This window comes from Cyclopterus lumpus, chromosome 23, assembly GCF_009769545.1.
Source record: "Cyclopterus lumpus isolate fCycLum1 chromosome 23, fCycLum1.pri, whole genome shotgun sequence".
Lineage (NCBI taxonomy): Eukaryota > Metazoa > Chordata > Actinopteri > Perciformes > Cyclopteridae > Cyclopterus > Cyclopterus lumpus.
Window position 1 is genome coordinate 4,867,501 of NC_046988.1, and position 23,504 is coordinate 4,891,004.

At 44.4% G+C, this 23,504-nt stretch overlaps 1 protein-coding gene across 2 annotated transcripts in view; it reads right to left on the minus strand.

Annotated features, from left to right (window-relative positions):
- rerg (RAS-like, estrogen-regulated, growth inhibitor) overlaps window positions 1-23,504 on the minus strand; it is a 33,014-nt gene that overhangs the window by 5,684 nt on the left and 3,826 nt on the right. For both annotated transcript variants that reach the window (XM_034526507.1, XM_034526506.1), the window contains 2 exons: window positions 21,361-21,496; window positions 2,959-3,015 (listed from right to left, as the gene is read on the minus strand). In XM_034526507.1, the coding sequence (XP_034382398.1) occupies window positions 2,959-3,015; window positions 21,361-21,421 (118 nt within the window). In that variant the 5' untranslated portion in view covers window positions 21,422-21,496. The remainder of the gene's footprint in view (window positions 1-2,958; window positions 3,016-21,360; window positions 21,497-23,504) is intronic.

The following is a 23,504-nucleotide window of genomic DNA, read 5'->3' on the forward strand; positions in this document are numbered from 1 at the left end:
GAAATAACTAACACCATCTGCATTCTGGTCTGCTTGTAACAGCAGATGTACTTGACACAAGTCAAATCATTACTTATGCACATATTCATGTTTGTTTGTTTTGTTGCATCATTTATGACGGTGCAGGGACACAGGACGCCACAGTTTGGAGTCTTTGTGTATTTGCACTTTCTGAATAGTTTTATTTTTGGCCCTCATGTTGATTTTAAGTCTCAAGTTGAACACATTTATTTAGATAAGAAAAATAATATGGTAAAAAAACGTTAATTAATCATATCATTTAATATTATGTTATGGCTATAGTTGAGTGATGATGGAATAAATTGAGTTGTTTTTTTGGGGTGTAAACCTATAACAATCTATTCCTTTCGAATGCCTCCTTTCTCTTCAATGCTTTAATCATGCATCTGAATAATATCTTCGTTTGGGGGATTTTCCAAACAAACATGGACATACGTGAATGTTTGTGCTTGAATCAGCATGTTTAGGTATTTCTGCAGACCCCGTCCCGTCTCCGTGCCATCCCGTGAATATTAGACTCGCCCCGCCTTCACGTCTCCTTGAGCGAGCTGATGTGCTTTGGGTTCTCGCCTTTAGAGGTGCCGGAGACGCCTCTGCCCGGGCAGACCCAGGACATGCTGCAGCGAGGACGGGCCATCGCGCGCATGCCATACATGAATATGCGTGCTAATCGGCTAAATCTGGCGTGGGCTTCTTTGGTTGGGCTGAAACTCTAGAACAACAACACCTCCATCGCATGAGAGCGCACTAAAAGGACCGCAAAGGTCGATAATAAATGGAGGTGAATGGTGAGCTGCAGACCCTGTGAGGCATATTGTAATAAATGAGGTGCTTTTAAGACCAGCTCTCTTTACACACACCCCACCCCCACCTGTGTGACGTGCCTTTTAATAGGGTTTTAATAATGTGTCGACCACTTCATGGGTGATTTCAGCCGGGCAGTCTGATTGGTCTCAGACACCCTCCAGCTCCATTATGCACCTCAAGCTGTGCTTTCTCTGGTTGTGAGGCCAACTCCTGTCTTTTCTGCTCTTTTTTGCTCTTTTTCTTTTGTGTGTGTTTAAACCGTGTGCACTAGTTGAAGTTAATGCAGCACACGTGTTGTGTGGAGCTGGTACACACAGTAGCAATCCTCTACCTAACAGTCTTAAGAAGACAGGCTGGTCTTCTGCCCTGAAGTTCCACCTGTGCAGAACCAAAACAAGACATTCAATGCCTGGCATTTAATAAGGACCCCAACAACCCGCCCGGCCGGATGCTGCGATGTGAAGCGGAGGGCATCGTGGAGGTGGCGTTGCGATCGGCATGTTTGTACATGAAGAGGTGAGGCTGACCTGTACAGGCAGGAAACGGAAAGCACCTTCCAGAGGAAGGAGGTCTTTGTTCCTAATCACAAGTAATTACAGGGTACAGAACGGGCTCCGGCTGTCAAAAGCCCGGTTCTAATGGGCTCTGATGAGGCAAACAAACTCTTCTGCATTAAATCTGATTGTGTCGCTTTGGAACGTGAAACTAAACTAATTTTATTCACTGCATGATTAATGTCCGGGGCAGTGGTTCTCCACTGGCCCGGGGAAGTGGTTCTCAACCGGTCCGGGGCAGTGGTTCTCAACCGGTCCGGGGCAGTGGTTCTCAACTGGTCCGGGACAGTGGTTCTCAACCGGTCCGGGGCAGTGGTTCTCAACCGGTCCGGGGCAGTGGTTCTCCACCGGTCCGGGGCAGTGGTTCTCCACTGGCCCGGGGAAGTGGTTCTCAACTGGTCCGGGACAGTGGTTCTCAACCGGTCCGGGGAAGTGGTTCTCCACTGGTCCGGGGCAGTGGTTCTCAACCGGTCCGGGACAGTGGTTCTCAACCGGTCCGGGGAAGTGGTTCTCCACCGGTCCGGGGCAGTGGTTCTCAACTGGTCCGGGACAGTGGTTCTCAACCAGTCCGGGGCAGTGGTTCTCAACCGGTCCGGGGAAGTGGTTCTCCACTGGTCCGGGGCAGTGGTTCTCAACCGGTCCGGGACAGTAGTTCTCCACTGGTCCGGGGCAGTGGTTCTCAACTCTCAGCTCTCCGTCTGAAGAACGTTCCCCACTGAACTCCTGCTGCAAGCGGTCCTCTCTCCAGGATTGGAGTTGAGGTTTTATCGCTGCAGCGTATGCATGAGCCTTTTATGAGGTGACGCGAGGGAGAAGAAGAGCGCTGCAGATGGAAGCGTTGCAGTGCAGCATGATAGCTGCTACATGTCGGGCTGCTGTGAGTTGGACTCACAAGCAAAGTTAACTTGCATTTGACCACATTTAAAAGTATTACTGTATTATTATTTTTGCGAGACAGTTGAAGAACATGTTCAGACACTCTACTAGTCTTTCAAATACATCTTTAGAAAAAAAATACTTCTCCATAACTTTCGCTACAGGCTAGCGGCTGGCCGAGTGTCTTCTTCTGCCTATTGGAGCTTGTAAAACAACCGACTGACGCATTACCGCCACCAAGTGGTGGGAAGCTGTATTGTAACTGAGCGTCTCATGGATAGCAGTACTACCTCTGGTGTCTTCAATTGATAACCTATGCGGCCCCGCGGCCCACAGGTGGTGCTCGTGGCCCAATCAGAATCACTGCTTTAGTACATGCTTAATTAAATGTACATGTAAGTTAGTCACCGCTGCTAAAACAAGAGCGGAACAATTGTTTACAAGATAACAAAGTTCTTCTTATATCTAGCCTCTTAATTATTCTCTCAAAGGTCATCAAATAGATGCATTTCACTTTACAATGTACAACATTTCCCCCCCATAGTCCTAGTGGGAACCGCCGGTAGCAGCAGCAGTAGTCGTGGTACCCAAAGTAGTGTTGGGGAACAGCAGGTATACTGTAGTTACCACGGCAGTAGCAACGGTAGTACTAGTGCTCATATATTACTAATATATAATAATAGATATCTTGTTGTCTTACCGAGTGTCGGGTCGTACTCCCAGATGAAGCGTCGGGTCAGAAGTCTCACCACCAAAGCTGTGGAGAAGAAAATGCAACATGTTCAGAATAAACAGCACAGGAAACACTTGTAGGAGTTTGTCATTCAGCATATTGTGTGTGTGGATTTCACTTGGCCTGACAACATGTCTACTTTCATAGCTAATCACCTGTAGAGACCAGATCCGAACCACTTTCATACACTTCTCATCTAGATGCTAACACCTATTTCTACACTTCCAGACCAGTAAGGCGGAATCAGAGCAGCACCTCAGGATGAAACTTCGGCTCTCGAAGGTTCAGCGTGAGCTTTTTCGGCTTTTATGGGATGGTAAGCCAGCTCTTCATAGCGCCAGCCTTCATCACAAGTAAACACAACAACATCCCCGGCAGCCAGTGACTCACTCTCTCTCTCAATGAATTACCATCAACAGGTAACACGTCGATCTCCTTCATTCAGACAGATGTAGGATACCGTGTGAACCAAACCATCTGTGTGCTCTTGGCTGATTTGAAGTGTGGACTATTTTGAGGGAAGCCAGGGAAGTGCGGAAAAAATTACTCGCTACAGGCCTGAGTGACTCGTTACAGAGTGACTTGCTACAGAGTGACTCGCTACAGAGTGACTCGCTACAGAGTGACTCGCTACAGGCCTGAGTGACTCGTTACAGAGTGACTTGTTACAGAGTGACTTGTTACAGAGTGACTCGTTACAGAGTGACTCGCTACAGAGTGACTCGCTACAGGCCTGAGTGACTCGTTACAGAGTGACTTGTTACAGAGTGACTCGTTACAGAGTGACTCGCTACAGAGTGACTCGCTACAGGCCTGAGTGACTCGTTACAGAGTGACTTGCTACAGGCCTGAGTGACTCGTTACAGAGTGACTCGCTACAGAGTGACTCGCTACAGGCCTGAGTGACTCGCTACAGAGTGACTCGCTACAGGCCTGAGTGACTCGTTACAGAGTGACTCGTTACAGAGTGACTCGCTACAGAGTGACTCGCTACAGAGTGACTCGCTACAGAGTGACTCGCTACAGGCCTGAGTGACTCGCTACAGAGTGACTCGCTACAGAGTGACTCACTACAGGCCTGAGTGACTCGTTACAGAGTGACTCGCTACAGAGTGACTCGCTACAGAGTGACTCGCTACAGAGTGACTCGCTACAGGCCTGAGGGACTCGCTACGTGTGTGTGTGTGTTTTATTTCACTCATAATTAGCCACGACAAGGACCGATAAGGAAACCTCTTATGTACCACAGTGCCAGTCTTTGAGCTCAGCGTTTGACCGCTGCTAAAAGGTTTCAATTTGTCTCCCGCACATCTGAACTGGCAGTCACGACATGTAGGAGGCCGTTGCTTATTTGAAGTGAACTATTTTGAGGAAAGCCGGAGAAGTGCGGAAAAAGTGACTCGCTACAGGCCAGAGTGACTCACTACAGGCCAGAGTGGCTCGCTACAGGCCAGAGTGGCAAGAGCCCGTTGTTACCCTGATGTTGTTGCTTTTCTCCTTGTCGGTGAACCACATTTCCCTTTCTTTCCTAACCAAATTTCCCGCTGAGGTTATTCCATGTGGTTTCTGCCACAGTGGCCTGGACTCCTCCAGGTGGATGGAACAAACCAAATGGGGTGTGAAGCCCTTTCCTCATTAGAGGTAACTGTATCTCCTGCTTTTCTCCGCCACCAAAAGAAATGTACACATGGAAAGAGAGCAGCCTTTGTTAACCTGCGTCAATATGGACATTGTGGCCCAGGCTCACTGCAGCTTTGTGGAGATGTGTTCTGTATCAACAAGCTGACCTGATCACAAAGAAAGGAGATTCGCTGGCTGTGTGCGGCGAGAGGAGAGCCGAGAACAGCGCTGGTCAAAGAAATGAAGCCTCTTTGCACCGGTCACAGGCAGCCTATCGCTGCTCTGGTATCTTAGACGGCACCCCATGTGTCATTCAAATCAGCTGCTGTTAGGGCTGGTTGTCGTTGAGAAAAGAAATTAGATACCAATGCCTCGTGGTAGCGATACAAATAGAATACTTCATTTGATACCTTGTTTTTTTTCTTCTTCATCATTAGATCCCCATCACGTGAATGGAAGCATTCAATGTTCTGTATTACAGCCGTACTTTGAAACATGTTGGTGGCGTCACAGGATGCTGAACTGCCAACTGCATCAACTCGACTTCGCCACATCAGACTGAACGGGCAGCGGGTGTGTCGATACTTCTTGTTACTGGGTTATCGAGTGCCAATACACAGCACCAGTTGCTATCATCACGATCATACAAAAGAACAACAGCTCAGCAGAAGTAACGGTTTTCCGTCCACAAACGTCACTTCAGATGTAAAGGTACCAAAACTATTGAAACCATTTACAGACCGTCAAACTGACAACAGCCTGTTACGTTAGTTAGTGCTTCTCACTCATACATGGTCGGTGACACAAACATAAAAACACAAAACTGATTAATACTAACGCCACATCACGCATGGTGTAACCTTGCATGATATATATCATGCTTTGGTGTAAATAGTAAACAGGACATGGTGCCGTCTTGACAAGGCGCTTCGGGATGCTCTCGGGGGAATGCAGGCTTTGACCAAAGGTCAGCCAAAACACATTATGAAAATCAACGTTTTTTTGTAATCAAGCCTGACTTTGGCACTGACACCATGCACTGTCACGTCTATCACGAGGTGTGGTGAGGCAGGAGCTCAGGTGCAGAGGAAGTTGGCAGGAGTCCAGGTAACGTGAAACAAAAGAAGTTTTTACTGAAAAAAAACACATGGAAAAACTCAGGCTGGAAAGTGAAGTCACACAAAAGACTAACAGGGAACTACAAGAACTAATGGGAAATAACAACGATTAAACAACATGACTAAACACAACAATCTGGCAGGGGACAAGGGAAAGAATACATATATACACACACTACCGTTCAGAAGTTTGGGGTCACCCAGACAATTCCGTGTTTTCCATGAAAACTCACACTTTTATTTATCAAATGAGTTGCAAAATTAATAGAAAATATAGTCAAGACATTGTCAAGGCTAGAAATAATGATTTTTATTTGAAATATTAATTTTGTTCTTCAAACTTTGCTTTCATCAAACAATGCTCCATTTGCAGCAGTTGTATAGCTTCTCTCACTAGCATAACTGTTTCAGCTGTGCTAACATAATTGCACAATGGTTTTCAAGGGTGTTCTAATCATCCATTAGTCTTCTAAGAACACAAAGTACCATTAGAACACTGGACTGATAGTTGCTGGAAATGGGCCTCTATACACTTATGTAGATATTTCATTAAAAACCAGACGTTTCCACCTAGAATAGTCATTTACCACATTAACAATGTGTAGAGTGTATTTCTGATTAATTTAATGTTATCTTCATTTAAAAAAAGTCACATTTCTAAGTGACCCCAAACTTTTGAACGGTAGTGTATAGATATGGGGGAAAACACAGGTGTAGGGCATGAGTAATTAAGGAGGCAGAGGAGTGGCTGAGGGCAGGTGAAGGGAATGAGTAATCAACAGACACTGGGGAGACAGACAGAACTAACAGGGTGTTACATGCACAAGGAATATATTTCATCATCTGAAGAATGACAAACATTTAGGCCTATATGCACCTTTTCATCACAGGCATTTGTATCGTCACCTTTCTATACAGCGTTGGGGCATACATCACAGAGCAGGAGGAGCTGTTGTTGTTAGATTCCCTGCCAAGTTAACCTGAGCTTTTTGCCATATAATATCTGGCATTCTGACTAAATCAATACCCTCGTGTCCTTCTGGAGCTCGGCTGCTGTGTTTCTCACATTCTCACGACGTTGATATTTCCCAATGAACGGCTAGTGCAGCCGAAGAGAAGAAAAAAAAGATCAGATTTTATTAAATTCTACGTCCCAGACTTCACAGGGCCCCGCTCTTGAGTGGATGGATAGAGTGCTGAGTTTTCAGATTTACGTCAAACGCATCATCCGCGGGAGGTGCTTTTGCCCAAAGGGACCTGATCACATTAGCAGCAGAATGTTGGACTAATTGCAAACAAAGCTAAAGCAATTAGCGGCGCCCGTGACCCTGTTCTGTGCCACTCATTGAACAGTCTGTATTGATGCCCCACGGCCATCAGACGGACACCCACTGCTCTTTGGTTCCCTTCGGCCACAACAACACCTCTTTACTGGCCGACGAGTCAAGCTCTCCCAGAGCTGCGCAGCTGCAGTCAACCTTTATACCTATTGTGTTCATGTCACGTCGGCTCATATCATCCGGGCCATTTGTGCAGATATGACTGTGGGAGAAATGGCTCGACTGGGTCTGACGGATGAATGCGACAGCGTGACGAGAAAAGTACCGGCAATTAATCTAAGAAAAGGTATGCAGAGCCAATTTCAAAGATGACCATTGGGATAAAAATGAGACATGGACTGCAACTTGACTTGATTTATCAGATGCATACATTTGATGCTTATTCCATATGTCTACTGTATATGGACTGAATGTTCTCAGTGCCTTCAGCTACTTTGTGAATTTCATCTCTGTTTAAGTGATGATAGTTCAGAAAGAATTAAGAATTGAATGAATTTAAATAATGAATCGGTGACCAGCCCTGATCTCACTGAGCTTGTCTCCAGCAGAAGAAAATCCGCTTAGGCCCCACTTCTGATTTAGACTGGTAATAATGTAGAAGAGTGAATCATTGACCAGACCAGCTGTTCCTGAGGTTTTAATGAATCTCCATCGGAAGAAATACAGACAATCGCTGCCCTGCTGTTGTGTTGGCAGAAAGGAAGCTCCACTTTACTTGTAAAATGCTTGTAAGGGACTTTTCAAATGTGTTAACCGGACTCTTCCACCATTCATTCTATGCTATAAATCTTTTCCTTTTGAGCTGCAAAGCACAATTGACATTTTTGTCAAGTAGTTTGAGATTGTAGGACTCATTACTGGACTAAATGACTATGCAATTTACTTTTTGAAGTAATCCTCCCTTGAATCAATATTCTCATTTACAAAGTTGCCGAGAACACCTGAGAGATTGTGTTGATGATTATTGATTCATGCTTTCTTGCAAATCCACTCGGTACTAAGAAAAGCATTTACACAAGGTGTAAGTAGACTAAATCATTCCGCTGTAAGATAATGAGAGCAACAACATGACGTGGAACAAAGAAAAGACGGTTGCTTCCAGGGTTCACGCAGATTAATTTACCTTTTTTTTAATTCATTCATTTTATAGTACTGTGATAAATCTGTTGCAGCAGCCGATTCTACTTTCTTGTTATTTACTGTAGCAGATGGAAACACATATGTACATTTGTGTCTGTGTCCAAATCGTACAGAAGCTCAACCTGCATTTCTCTCCTGTCTAAATATATACATTGTTGTATGGGCATGCTTCTTCACACACAGAGAGAAGTTTCTCAAAAGGCAATAATAACAGATTAGCTACAAAAGCACCCGAGCCACTTCCTGAACAGGAGGTCAGGCCACTGTTCCCAGTCTCAAAGCTTTCCCAGAGACTTCCTCTCACCACCAGTCTCTCCCTGGGGCAGACGTCTGTGTCCCCAACCACCAACAGCAAGCCTCTCTGGAACGGCGGGATAGACAAAAACTGGATTTTTTTTCACGATGAGGAATTATGTGAAGCCCCCACAGTGCCGGGGGAAATATTCAATCTCTGTCTACTGCCAAATATAAATGAGATCAAGTCAGACATCTTATCATCTCTGCCTCTTTCCAGATCAGATTACAGCTCGCTAATCAGGCTCCATTCATATTTATTCTAAGGTTGAACCAACCTTAGACTTGTGGGAAGTCTAAAGTGAGCCCAGTAACAATAACACACAAGGCAACAGTAAACATGTCATCTGCCATGAGTAATGGCGAAACTGTCTGGGCCAGTCAGGAACAAATACTTCACTTTGTGTGAGCTTGGTTATGGGAATTTATCTTTGTGTAAGGAATGGTTTAGTGTGTAATGTCATTTAGTGTAATGGTGTGTCTCTGCTCCGAAGTGGCTTCAATTGTTAGCGTGTCATGCTAACTTACACAGTCTAGCAACCCAACACCCCCCCAGATGATGTGGTATGTTTGCCAAACACATCGGTTAGTCCATATTCTAAAGGCCTTTTCTCTTGCAACAATAAAAGTCCAAACTAATCATATTGTGTTTACTTATACCTGTAATACAAGGATGATTAAGCTCTACACTGCAATTAGTGTGTGACGCTACTAGAAAGATATGTATTATGTATTAATTAAACAGGCATTTTATTAATACTGGTACTTAAAGGTGCTCAACGTTACACTCAAAGTATATTGATGGCCTCCACATGGCTCTCAACATGGCAACGGCTGAGTCCGTGGCTGCAGAGTTACGGGTGCTCACAGTACAAACTACCAGAGGGCGGGCACTACGCTTCCATGACAACGCTGAAACACCTTTTATTGTCTCATAAGCATGCTGCAGCTTTCATGGTGGCAAAATGAGAGGCATGGCTGCAAATATAATTACTCTTGCTGACCATCCACGGCTTGTTGACGAAGTGAATTTGGCAATATTTCACTTACATAACCGACAGTCGGGTCAAGTCCAAGGACAAAGTCATCTGTCAAAACATTTATAAACCTACGCAGACCAAATGGCATTAATAAAAACACGTTTTCTTCAATATTTCTCCTGATTTGTTGACGTGGTATCGATAACTGAGGCAAGGTATCATGTCTAAGTTATAATTGTTGTATCGTTGCAACATGCAACATGCAAGGCCATCTGGCCACCCAGCACATATTCAAACCCCTTTTACAAGTTTATCCTTTTAAAATGAGTCGGCTGTAAACATTAAAAAGATCAGCCGGAGACGGTTAAACCAACTCAGAGCTTACGTTAGCTTAATTAGCTAGTTAGCAACATGACAGCTGATGACAGGAGTCCTCTCAAATACTCATCTGTTAGAAACAAGACAGCTGCTCGTGTCTGCCTCTTTCAGACCTTGGTCGTAAACTGCATATGAGCCTTAGCAACAGTAACTAAAAGGGGAGGGGCTTAGCAAATGATCAATTGAGCCATCAGCTATCTGCTTCTCTCTCCTTTGTCAAGTCATTTTTTTCCATGGTGCTTAGTTACGCCTCAGGAATTTGATTATCCATGTGACCCAGATGGGAATTGAAAATATTTTTTTCCCAAAATACGAAACCAGTAATACTTTAAGAAATCTCATCATCGCTCTTGTTTGCCAGATCATCTTACAGCTGGCCAATCATCCCTTTTCTTCGACATTCCTAAACTCCATTCGTGACTGAGGGTTGCAGATTCCTGCTTATTACACATAATCATTTAAATGAATGAGATGTCGGGCATAATCAGAGCAACTGCTCCTCTGAGAATAATAGGCCAGCTTTCCACTTTTTGCCATGCTTGATTAGTCATTAGACAAGGGATAATTCATAATTAGGCCTATCTTTGTAAATAATAAACTACATATTTTAAATGAACAACCCTTGAGTGCTGAGCGGTTTTGCATGAACCCCTTTTAATCCTACACGTACCAATTTCCATCTAATATCGCAACCGCTAGAAAATTACCACTTGAGCAGCTGAGATCAGCGGTGGAAATTAACCTCTTAATATCGGCGTGAGCAGCTTCCAGTCTGTGGCTGGCAGACAGCCAACCCTTCAAAGGTCGTGCAGTAAACACATTCTCTCCGTCAAAAGATGGCTGCTGGAACGGTTTTGCAGCCTCAAGCCAACTTCTCATAATAAATCAAACTGCAATTAAGTCGTAGGCAGCAGTGTTTTACTCTCCTGAGCTCGTAAATATTCCCTCTGTAAATCTCTAATCCTCTGGGATTTGCTGCGATCCTGAGCAGTGTAATTAGATGAGCTGCTAATCTTTGCATCGGATTTCCTGCTACATGAACATACATGTGTATAATTAAAGACGTATGATACTGATGAAGTTGTCTGAACTTCTATTGCATATATTTCCGTAACGTGAAGGGTTTCAATATTAGCGGTAAACTCAAATAAAATGATCATCTGACTGCTGTTCCTCTCAGCTTTACGGAGCATTTTAGGTTCTCTCAGCTCATTGTTTTGGTTTTACAGATCGCTACTTGGCCGTCTCAATCCACTCCTTTTAATTGGTCTTTTTTCAATTATTCTTCAACACAATGTCCACCACCTGCCCAGCACCAAACGGCAGTCAAAGTTAGCAACTCGCTAAAAAATGAATGCCGATGTCGCTCTCAGTGAAATAATGTGTTTTTAATAAACTGTCATGAGTCCGTGTAAATAGATCCCATTTGTACCTTGTTGATGACTGGCCCTCTCACAAAATAATTTGGTCTGATCAAATTAGTTTTTCAGCATTTGAGATTACAGCTCATTTGAATTGGATGACCAGCTGTTGTCAGCCAGTCAAGAGTGAATGTGAGTCCTCACGTTCATTCAATCATAACTACAGTGACATCCACGGAGATTTGACTCGACTGATGACATTATTTGTCTTCCGAGCAGCTCCCTCTCTGGGAAATGACTATTTGACCTCAGGGGATAGACAACAGAATGTGAACACATGGTAGAAAAAAGATTTTGTTCTGATGTAACTTGTAATTACAGTGTTATTACAAGGATAGCAATTAGCTTTGACATGAGGTTTATCTGTCAGCCCTTTTGAATTTGAAAATCAACATGAGACCATTGACAGCTCCACTAATACCAAAGCACCACTTATAATACGAGTAGATGAAATCAAGCATTCTGATTGGTTGAGAGTCACGGGGTGTACTTTATTGAGCCATAAAATCCTGTACACCTGTTAACATTTATCTGAGCGTTACATATCAGTGCTCACTCAAAATAACGGGTCAATTTTTTGACTTTTGATGAGTGGTTAGCCGAAGAGGAACTTCAGGTGGACGTCATGCTACCATAGTTAAGAAAGAATTTGAGACCTATGAAATGTTGCGCAACGAAAAAAACACTGCCAGCCAAACGAAGTGGGCAATTAACTGCTTCACCAACTGGTGCAAAGAGATGGGGGAAACAGTCGACCTGAAGACCATAACCAGAGAAGATATGAATGAAATACTGCAGGATTTCTATGGCACTGTGCGCAATGGAAAGGGTGACCACTACGGGATCAGCAGTCACGTCTGCCTGCGTTCGGGACTGAACAGATACGTCAATGATCCACCATTGAGTCGTGCTGGTGTTTGATGAAAGACAGCGCGCGTTCACGTCCTCAAACAATGTTTTTGTTGGCGTTGTAAAAACCCGTAGACGACAGCGACACGACAAAACAAAATATCATGGATCCATACCAGCCTGCGATCTAGCCACGATAAAGGCCTCACTGGATCCGACCACACCAGAGGGTCTATAGAAAAGTCCGGTTAGATATCCAACTGCACTTTGGACCATTAGGGAAGGAAGGTAACCGCCAGCTGACCCCAGGGTCGTTCTCAGTTTTCACTGGTGCAAACTCTTTCTAATGCTGGGTTGGAAGCAAGAGAAATCATGGCAGTGAGTGGACATAAATCTGAAAGCTCCCTTCAAAGCTACTAGGCACCAAATCTCAATGAAAGACAGCGTTGAAGTAATATCCTTGCTGGAGGAGGCACTTCACCGGCAAAGAGAGCAAGAGCGGTCGGAAGCGATATCATCAGAGACGAAGGGGACATGAGAAACGTTTTCCACGGATGCACAAGTAACGTTAATGGAGATATCCAAATAAACATTTTAATGGAAACTTTTATAAAATGAGCAATGTGAATGAATGAGATGGTGCGAGATCTAGCTAGGCTAACAAACGGGATGTTCCCAATGCTGTTAGTCTGTTGCATAGCAACAGCCCCACACACGGGGACTATTTTCTCTCGGCTACTGAAATGCGACACACAAAGTTTGGTGGCTACAACTATTTTATGCTGAAAGGCAGCTTACTATTTACTTACTATTTATATTATAAAAGCAATAAGGTCCTCGAGGCAGTACTGTATTGTCAATAATGTCCTGTACAGACATTATTGACAATACAGTACTGCCTCGAGGACCTTATTGCTTAACTAACACCCACGAGAGCTGCGTTGAACAAACTATTGGAGCTGGACTGAACCTGATAATAGTCCTGCGCTCACGTCAAGCTCAAAGTGGTCCGTTCACCCTCTGAGAAGCTTTTCTGTGCCTTGTGCAGCATTGCAACTGTCCAATACCCCTTCGGTTTGAACAACTACACACCGTAACATATCAAGTTCAATTTGAATGGCGGTAAAGGTCGGACCAACTCCCCTCCGCTCCACTTTGGGCGAGCTCCACGAGCACACAATGGCCGAGAGACGGAGAGAGAGGGGGCCCTGCCGCTCTGTAAAATGGGACGCCATGTGAAACCTTTGATTTCACATCTCCGGAGACGCTAAAGGACGGCCCCCTTGCGGTCGCGGGGTTAGAGCGGGGAAGGGCGTGCGCATTCTAGCGCCGCATTCATCCCTTTAATTTAGTCCCGGACAATACCGCCACAGCGCTATTCATCAGGAACCATCTGTGAGGCAGATGAGGGCCGAGGTGCTGTGGCAACCACGCCTGTGGAGAGAGATCTCCACTATGATCACGCACGGGGAGGCGAAGCTCCGTGTGTGTGGAGTGGAGCTGCGGAAAAGTGGGGAACCTACTTCCTCCATGAAGGCTGTCGACCCGGGTGTTGTAGCTTTTTATACGACGACCTGTGTTGTCCACACTGCAGCGGCAGAAAAAAGTGGCAGTGAGAGGAAAACGTTCACATCATCACCGGAGACATCTTTCTAAGATGCCTAGTTGCCGTTGTTCAAATCTGATCAAAACATTTATATTAGCAGTGCTTCTTGTAAAGTGATGCTGGGTAGGATTTATTAATTAAGGACAGATCTGGGCTGATCCTGGTTTTGTTTGTTGTCATGCGGACAGAGACTGGAAATTACTTGACATGTGACATGAAATTAATGTATAAACCAAATACTGTGGCCCTGACAATTAAACATTAACCTGAAACGTGGCTCATTCGGAAGCAATACAAAAAAACACTTAATGGATCTATTATGAATTGTTAAAGGGGTGCTATTCTCCATACAGTATGGTTGCTAAAGCAACAAGGATAATAACAAGCGGTGACTCACGCACCGGACCAAGGACAGCGGCTCGGTGAATGGAGACAATATGTGGAGGCCGAGGCGAGTCGGAGGCGTGCACTAAAAATAATTGAACAGAAGAAATAGACACAACTAAATCGAGAAGCCTGTGTGCAGACATCTCCCTTTATGGGTCCGCTGCATCTGTGCATGTGTCCGGGGACGTCTGATTACTTTGCTGGTATTTATACTGACTAGAGGCACAGAACATTGGCTACCAGGAGCTCCGCTCCACAGAAATACATCCTTTCTTTGGTTGTGTGTGTGTGTGTGTGTGTGTGTGTGTGTGTGTGCCAGGTGAATAGAAACAGTGGGGGGGGGGGCAAGATGGCCTTTCGATAGCTCAAATAGATAAGGTGAGGCTTGTTTCTAGGGACAAAAGCGGAGGAGGACGGGAGAAAGACGAGCGGCGTGTGGGGACGCAGAGGGAATTCATGTTCTCTTGACAGGTTAGAGAAACCTCGGAGCTGCTGAGGCCCAAAGGCACTGAGAGCTTTGAAGTGCACCTATAATTGTCCCATTCTACCGAGGTACTGTGGAGTTGTTTCTGCAGCCGCAGTACCTGTTTGCAAAGAGCTAAAGATTCTTTTTTTTAAAGCTGAGCTGTTTTCCACCCAGATATTTTATTAAAGAAACAAAATCCTTAATCAATAATAAAACTACTTCTGTTGCTTTCACTGTTTAACGGTTGGTCATATCAGCCGTCACCACATAACGTCAACTCTGTAATGTGATGGTAAAACTTGATTTTACTGAGCCAAAGACTGTTAACGAGGCAACAGAAGCTTCCCTCTGTATAATTGTTTCACTCGGTATAACTCGGTTATTACCTTCAGAGAGTTTGGGCCTTCGGGCAGCCGTAAAAAAAGGGACTGATTGCATCTACCTGCCAACAAGAAGGGCTGCTCCTTAGTTAGAGGCCCAATTCCAATCTCCACACTCACCGTGATGCATTGTCCTAATTCAGTTCTCATTCAGACGAGTGTTTGTACATAAAGCTGCAGCTTTACATACGCTCAGCTGTGAGGTTAAATAGGCGATCGCAACAATTACAATAATAATTTCTCGCTTCAGTGCTTATTTTCAAGGCTAAATGCACCTTTTATCATTCAGATGAGCGTGTTGCCGTAAGAGGGAACAGAGTGATGGGATACAGCTGATAATGTAATACACCTGAGCTACATTAAAGCTTTCAGAGCATTCAGTACGCAACCAGTTGAATCTATCGGGGTTTAATTAATTATCTCACATTAATTTGTTATGGATTATCTCCGTTGGTGCACCTTGCTCATATTGATTTATAGCAACGGGCTTGATGCTACTGTTATCATTTAATATATGCTAAATTAGGAAAATCAAAGCGTCAATGCTGCACTGGCAACATGCAAGACGAGTTCCTCAGTGGCCAAAGCTGTTTACATGTAAAACAGAGAGTCACATATTTGAATGGAATCCAATTAAAACGGTATCAACAACTTTCTTTTGGGCCACTTGGGTTCAATAGAACAATCTGGAAAGATAAAAATGTTCCCACCTTCAAAGGTTGATATGACTAATGCATTGACAAAAGTAATTCATACACAGAGGAAAGGAACATTAGTATTCATGTGGAGATAATATCTGGCTAAATGCTCCATGTTCTTTGGTTTAGTCGCTAACTTTGAAAAGACTGCTGTTTGGTGCCGGCGAGGTTTATCAGAGCTCCTCCACTGGAAGCAGTCCAAAAAACGCTTTGTAGAGGTAGCGACTCACATTACAATCCATTGTTAAGTTATTCATTTGTGCAGCTTTAGTGTGATTGCTTCTCCTTTTTGTTATTCCTTAGATTTAATTGCCCCACGATAAAACCAAGGAAAGAATGGGTGTTAAAGACAAAAGCACGATTTCTTTCAGACAAAGCAAAAGTCATCCAAGTCTAAAAAAAACACTGATTTCTGTATAACATGCAGCTCAGATAAAACTCTTGGATGAAGAATTAATAACGTGGAACTTCTCTGTCTTGCTTCAGAGGTTCCCGTCTCCAAATATGTCTTCCCCATCCTTTTAAAATACTTTACTAAAGCAGTTTTCCGTCTTCGCACACTCCCACAGCTTCCACACAGCGACAGGAAATAGCTCGGAAACTGCTTCCTTTACACATAATTCATCTCCCAAAAGAATCCTGTTCAATATCACAATCTAGTGTTCCTCCTTTACATCGGTTGTACTGTTGTACTGTTGCTACTTGACCTCAGCCACACAGCGGCAAGATGAGTCTGAACTCAAACTGAACAAAGCTCAAGTCGACCAAAATCTTATGCAACGCGCCCGCTAATCAGTACATGAAAGGCACTTAAGGATCTGAACACTTACGTCCCCGCGGTTGCTCGTGAACCTTTTCGGATCTCTTATCCAAAAGAGTCAAATCTACCTCTTGCGCGCTGATTAGAGCACTTGTGCGGCAGCATAATGCATTCGATGAGTCATGGCTTTCTCACCGGCTCCGACACGCAGCACGTAATCACCGGGAGTCCAAACAGCCAGCCAGCTCCACAGCCGTGTGCTCTCTCGGCTGTCGGAGGCCCGAGACGTGCGGCAGGACGAGCGCCCGTCCCCGACCTCTGCGTCCCGCTAATTGCCCGGTGGTGCAGAGCGAGGGAGCTGCGCACAGAAACCCCCCGATGGATGTTATTTGATTACTTTTTCAGGGCTTTCGTTTCCTCCAGCGGGCATCGCAGGAAGTTGATTTTGGAAGCAGCATGATCACCCGCAATAGTGATTTGAGTGTAAACGATTGACCGGGCCTCATTTCAGCACGAGGTCTATTGCAAAGTCGTTATGTAACATTGTTAAAACCATTTAGAGACCGGCTAATATCGCCTTCATTGACTGTATCTCATTAACATGAATTAGAGTTCCAAATGCACTACAATTATAAAAAATATTGAAATAAGGGAAGTAATCTGCATGACTTGGTCACCGTTTGTGGAATGTGTTTACAAGAAAACTCATTGGTGTGTTACCTCACACATCTTAGGCTCCTCAGCCGGATAGTCTTTAGTCTAACAATCTAATATTATATTAATGGTAATAATAATTAGGGTTGCAAAGGGGCGGAAAGTTTCCGGTAAATTTCCGGAAAGTTTCCTCGGGAATTTTGAAAAATAAAAGTTTCTTTGCAAAAGCATATGCATAAATGTAGTTGAGAACAAGACTATGCACTCCTAGCTCAGCTGGACCCTGAATGCAGCTGGTTGGGAACATTGTCTGACAGAAACATAAACATAAAACGTTCTGTTGTTTTTGACCGTCTTTGTTATCAGTGTTGTCTGAACGTTCCAGCCCTTTGCCTGGCAAGTGTGAGAGCGCCGAGTTGCGTAGAGGCCAAGAGCGGTATTGCAGACAGATAGAGATTTCAATTATAGCTCGTAACATATTGAAAAATATTACTGAACTAGTTCATTTTTTGGAGCTTAGTTCAAAATGTTGAATTATGAACTATGAACTAAACTAGTTTATTTTAAAATGTGTGAACTATGAACTGAACTAGTTCATGTAGAAAGTGAACTCTCCCAACACTGTTTGTCATTACCTAGCATATTGATTACTTGGTAAACTGAAGCCATGTTCATTTTAATACCAAGTTTATTTGTATACAGTAGACTAACTTTTTACAGCAGTGAGGAGGACGTTGATGAGGTCCAGGAAGAAAGCATTTAGACCTGAAAGGATTCAGGGAAAAACACAAAAAAAAAAAAAAAAAATTGTGTTGGGGGGTGGTGATCATAGGGAATACACCTTTTTTATTCAACGTTCATGTTTTTGTTATTAGATTTAAAGAATAAAGTTCTACTCACAAAATGTCAAAAAAGTCAAAAATGTCATTTTTAAAAGTTGTATTATAAATATTTGCATGCATGTCTGCTTATGACAAGGTACATACAGTTAAATTACCCCAAAATGTCCAGTTTATTCCCGTTAATTCCCGTGGAAAGTTTCCAACTTTGAATATTCCCGGAATTTTGCAACCCTGATAATAATATGTCACAGTGTCTGACAAGTGATCAGTAAGAAGTGGTGTGCAGAGGAAGCGCAGACCAAACTGTACAAACCACACGGCATTTGGGATTTCTAACACCGCTTCTCACTCCAACACAGTAGCTGTCAGTCCGTCCGGCGCTGTTTGTTTTTGTGGCTTTGCCCTCTGAATGACATCGTGCTCCAGGCCGACACGTACATGAGGCTGATTCATGGTCCCTTCTTGAAGGTGGTGGTAAACTGTAGTGTTTCTGAGGCAGACACATGTTGGCCCGCTCCGTTGTTATTGTTCTGCTTTCTGGCCGTCAGACAGGCGGAATGTTTGGGGAGCGACGAGACGAGAGACGAGATGTTTTTACGAGCCGGCGCTTTGCACCCCATTAAGTTAATTTCCCAAAAGAGCGTCCAACCGTCTCGATATGTGAATTTGTGCCAGAGTTTTTCCCAAAAATAAAAAGCCGGGTTTTTCTTCATAACATTTGATCCCAAAAAAATGTGTTGGTAATTCTTAGTTTGTACTTTTGATTGCAAATATTTCACGAGGAAGGCAATGCATTCACCATTTTTGTTCGACCTCAAGGATATGTGCAATGTGTTTTAGTGAGTCGGGGCTGTTGTTTTGAACGCAACTTTGTTTGTTCGCAGTTCAGTTGCAGACACCGAGCAACGTTAGCATTCAGTGGGAGTGTCTCTGTGCCCCTTGGGAATGCAAGTCCAATATCCACTCTCATTTTAGCTCTGTTTTGTTCTCCTGGGGTAAATATCTGGCTCTTTAGCTGCTAAATGCTCCACTATGTTCAGCAGCTATTTACTGATTTACTGATGTTTCCAGCTTCCACTTCTGTCATTTGAACCATTGCTGTGATAAAATGTGCTGAACACAACGGAGGGAAAGAGAAGCTCCAAGCTCAGACATCGAGTCACTCTGCTCGTGAATCATTTACCGCTATGTTTTTCCTCTTATATGCGTCAGTAATAATAGTCAAATAAAAGTATTACAGATAAAGTCATCGGAGTATTAACTTCTCAAAACCTTGCTTGGTGACTATTGTATTTACTTGGTCTGTGTGTTGGAGGTGCAGTAATTGGACAAATGTATCTGATTTCCTGACCACAGTTTCCCTCTGCTGAGTCAATAAACCAAAAAGGCTGCAGAGTGCCAGAACATCCAGCTTGAGTTACGCTCTGCTCTTTATTGGGGCTGGATGGCTCCGCAGGAGTCCAGGTTCAGACCATCACGAAGGGCCCAGCAAACTCCCAGCGACGCCAAGGCCCCCAGCAGGTCTGCTCCTGCTCGTCAGGAACACATTCTTTCCACCCGGCAAGGGAGCAAACAGCTTCTGGACGTGAAGGATCACCACGAAAGCACAGATACGCTGAAGTCCAACTAAAATAAGAAACATCAGCATCACGTGAACACTAACTCACATGCACACGTACCGCTGTCCGAGGTCACGATGGAAACGCTGTTGGGTGAACAGGATTGTGTCCCAAGGGGCATCAAGCAGTGTTCCCATTGATTAGCTAGAATGTGGAGAAAGTCTATTTTGTCCCACTACTGTAAAAAACAAAGCGCTACTCAGCCAATGAAAGCACGCTAACCCATGAGTTAAGATGGTGATCGTGGTGGACGTAGCATTGTCATTGGGAGCATGGTTAGCGTGCTGGTGTTAGCGGTTAGCTCAAAGCATCGCTGTGTCCTCAGCACAGAGCTGTCGATTCTTAGTCTTGTTTTTAATCAATCGTTTGGCCTTTTAAAATGTCTCGGAGAATAGTAATCAAGTTTCCTTCAGGATGAAGGATGCCTTCAGATGGTTTCTTTTGTCCGACCAGTGGTCCGACAGTATTTTCTTGATGAGTGAACTTTTTGCGGTGTGGTTAACCGATTAGTCAACCGGTCCTCTCGGCCCTCTCTCGCTCTATTAGATCAAATGTACTTATGCCAGTAGGATTATCTCACACCTCCGACAAGTGGAGGTCAGAGTTCAGGAATTTTGTGTCTCGCACTTGGACACGTCAGCTGGGTAGGTAGGTGGTAGGTCCTCTGTTATTAGATACTGAGACGCATGAACCACAGAAGAGTGCTCAGTCCAACACACCAGAAGAAAACAAAAACAATGTGATATTGTGCATGAAGTGGGGGTGTCCGGCCCGATGTTTGCCCATTAAAAGGGAAGGCTGATTCATTAGCATCCGTGGGCTTCCACTAAAGGGGCTGTGTTGAGATGAGAGCCGTTCATTGTTGGAGGGATCACCCGGGCTACAGCGTCACATGTGACAACACTGACTACTGTCCTGCTGTGTGGCTGTTTTTGTGTGTTTAAATAAGAGCATGGGCTTGACTGAAAAGGATCAGGCAACTTCAATGAACCGCTCACGTGAAAAGGGAGTCGGTATTCAAGGCAATTTTCCGTAAAGCAAATAACAAACTCGTTTGGGGAACATGTTCTGCGCCGCAGTGCTATTTATTTTTTTGATGGAGAGGAGTGACAGGCTACATTAGCAGAGCGTCAGCCTCACTGCCGTGTTTTACAGCCACACTTATGAACTCTGCAGTTATTATACTTTTCAGTACAGCACTTGAGTTGACCTCCTCAGGCATTTTAATGGCCTCCTTCGACATGGAGGAGATCTCCAGGCATGTTTTTCAACAGCTGATTGCTACGCAGAAGCGATCCGTCTTGATTCGCGGCCGGCAGGGAACATGTGGTCCGTGTTATTGTCTCAGCTACCGGAGAACACATACGGGGCCCCGGCTGAGGCCGAGGGAACGCAGCTTACGGAGGAATGCCGACAAACCAGATGATAATGACTCAACTGACTAATCTGTGGGGAGCGAGGGCCTTTTCTGCCAGACCCCTGAAGATAACCTCCTCCCGTACCGCTGACCACGCAAAGAAAAAAGCACGAGGAGAAAATGTGGCGACTGTAAAAATACTGACAGGATGCTGGAGGAAAACATTAGGAAGCAGAGGTCACGCTGAGACGCACCGCGGCAACACAAACGAGGCCGAAAGGGGTAAAACACATCGTGAAACCCAACATCCAAGTTTAAGCCTTTTTAAATGGTGTCTGGAAAAAGTACCACTTCAAAGCCTTGCAAGTTTCCAGTCAAAGACAACTGTATTTAATAGAACCTGTGAAGGAGGGCGGACACCAACGTGAAACTATCGGAACACTTTCATCGAGCGGTTTACCTGACTTCCCCACCCCCGCTCTGCCGAAGACGGCCAGCTTCACCTCCGGGCTTTTGGCCATGACGGCAGCTGCGGCCAGCGAAGATCAGCGAACCGGTCAGTGAGCTCCGAGGTCAGCCGGTCATCCTCGCAGTGTCTGGGGAAAACACGGAGGACAAGTTTTAGAGTGTAGTCACCGTGCGCTTGTAGTTTTGATACTTAGGCACAGTTCAACGCGAACGACGTTGAACTGTCGTTAGATTTGATGCGCTTTTATTTTCCTCTCGGCCAGTATTACTACTTTTAGCTCCCACCACCGTTCATGTGAGTCACACAGTTATTTCTCAGTGTCCTCCAGTTGGAGGGCTTCCATTAGCAGAAGCATCATGCTGTGAATGACTGGACTGATAAAAAAAAAAAAAGCCTGTAGTGTCAAAAATCTTTTGTGTCAAAACAAATTAATTTTGTCCAAATACGGCTTGCGGGAAATGTAATTGTGGCCTTGAATATGTAGAACTCAAAGTACGCTTCCAAGGGAAAATGAGGTCCTCTACTCGGGAGACAAGACATTTATGAAACCCCATAAAACAATGCTATGTAGTACATATGAGGGCTGATTCAATATGAATTCATGTTGAAAAAAATATTTAAAAAACTGTTGATTGAATAACAATTTTCCATTATTCAGCAAACTAATTAAAACAAGATTAATTAACACTACACTAAAATTGTTTTGTGACTGTTTTGTTATACAGTAATATCGTGGGTAGAAAAGTATATTCTTACTGATGTCTGAAGTAAGTAAGTCAAGTAGGTTTGTTCCCTTTTTCTGGTTGATATTGATATGTGTCCATGCAGGTGTGAACACAACTGCAGCCTGTTAAAACCACCAGGCGCAGGTCTGTTTGATAAGGAAAACAACTGTGAAGTTATCTCACAATGAGATCATTGAGTCTAAACGTCTGCCTCAAACACTCAGGGACAGGGATTCCCAAATTGATTAATTGCACTGTGTTACAAAAACACTCAATCTGCGACCACAGGTGACAGAAGGCTCGGTTTTGAGAGCCAGTCTTCTGTCACTTCTCACTCATCCGTCTCTGTTGGTTGAAATGAGATACAGGCAAGAAAAAAGGGGCGAAAAACTGAAAACAGACGTTCAGCCTGATTCAATAAAAAGCTGAGAAATGTGTTTGTGTGTGTGTGTGCGTGTGTGTGTGTGTGTGTGTGTGTGTGTGTGTGTCGGTGCCAGAGACATGTTCGCCAGCTTCACCCTGGTTGAAGTTCTCAAGTGGAAAACCTCCAGCACTTCGCTTGCTCATCCGCTGCAGCACGCACTCCAGAGGTTGAGCTAACCTTTTCCCCTTTTTATACCAACACACGCACGCCCATATATGGTGCGGCTGCGTGCCGCTCGGTGTGGCTCAGGCTGGAGGTCGATCATCCATCTCTTTCTCTCTCTCTCTCTCAGCAGGGGCCATCGAGGCAACCGTCAGCGTCGTTAAATATTGTTATTTTTTACGATTATTAGTGTGGACTCCGAGATTGCCCCAACCAGACAAGCGCAGTCAAAACAGTGTGTTACACCGGGGGGGATGCTGTGATGGTAATAACAGTGAAACAGGAACATTTTGTTCCCTCCTTCTCGTTGAGTTTGAGGTTTTCTTAATCATTTTTTTAAAGCTTGTGCATTGAGCTTGGGCTTGAGGACTACCTTTACAAATGTGCGCCATATTTTTCCCATCATCCAATCAGAGCCGACTGGGCTTTATCGGGAGAAGGGGCTTAAAGAGACAGGCGCTAAAAAGAGGGGGAATACAGGTATATGTGTATTTTTAACATTAAAGCTAGTATAAATGTTCTGGTAGAAACCCAAAATGGAAGGATGAACCTGAAAACGAGCATGAAGTTCATTTAAGTTATCCGGGACTAACTCGATGGGGTCAAGAGCGACAAACTGCCGCATACATGGGATTGTCATTTTCAGCAACCGCCCCCAAACCGTCATGTTTACGCTCCAGAGACACAGACGCTGTTCGTCTCCGGTTTCCCAACGATGCCGTCCTGCCGACAGGGGCGTGGGATCAAAAAAACGCTTTTCATGTGTCGTTCTTCAGGGCCGTTACCTGGCCCGTATGTCAAATATGAAGCAATACAGTCTGCAG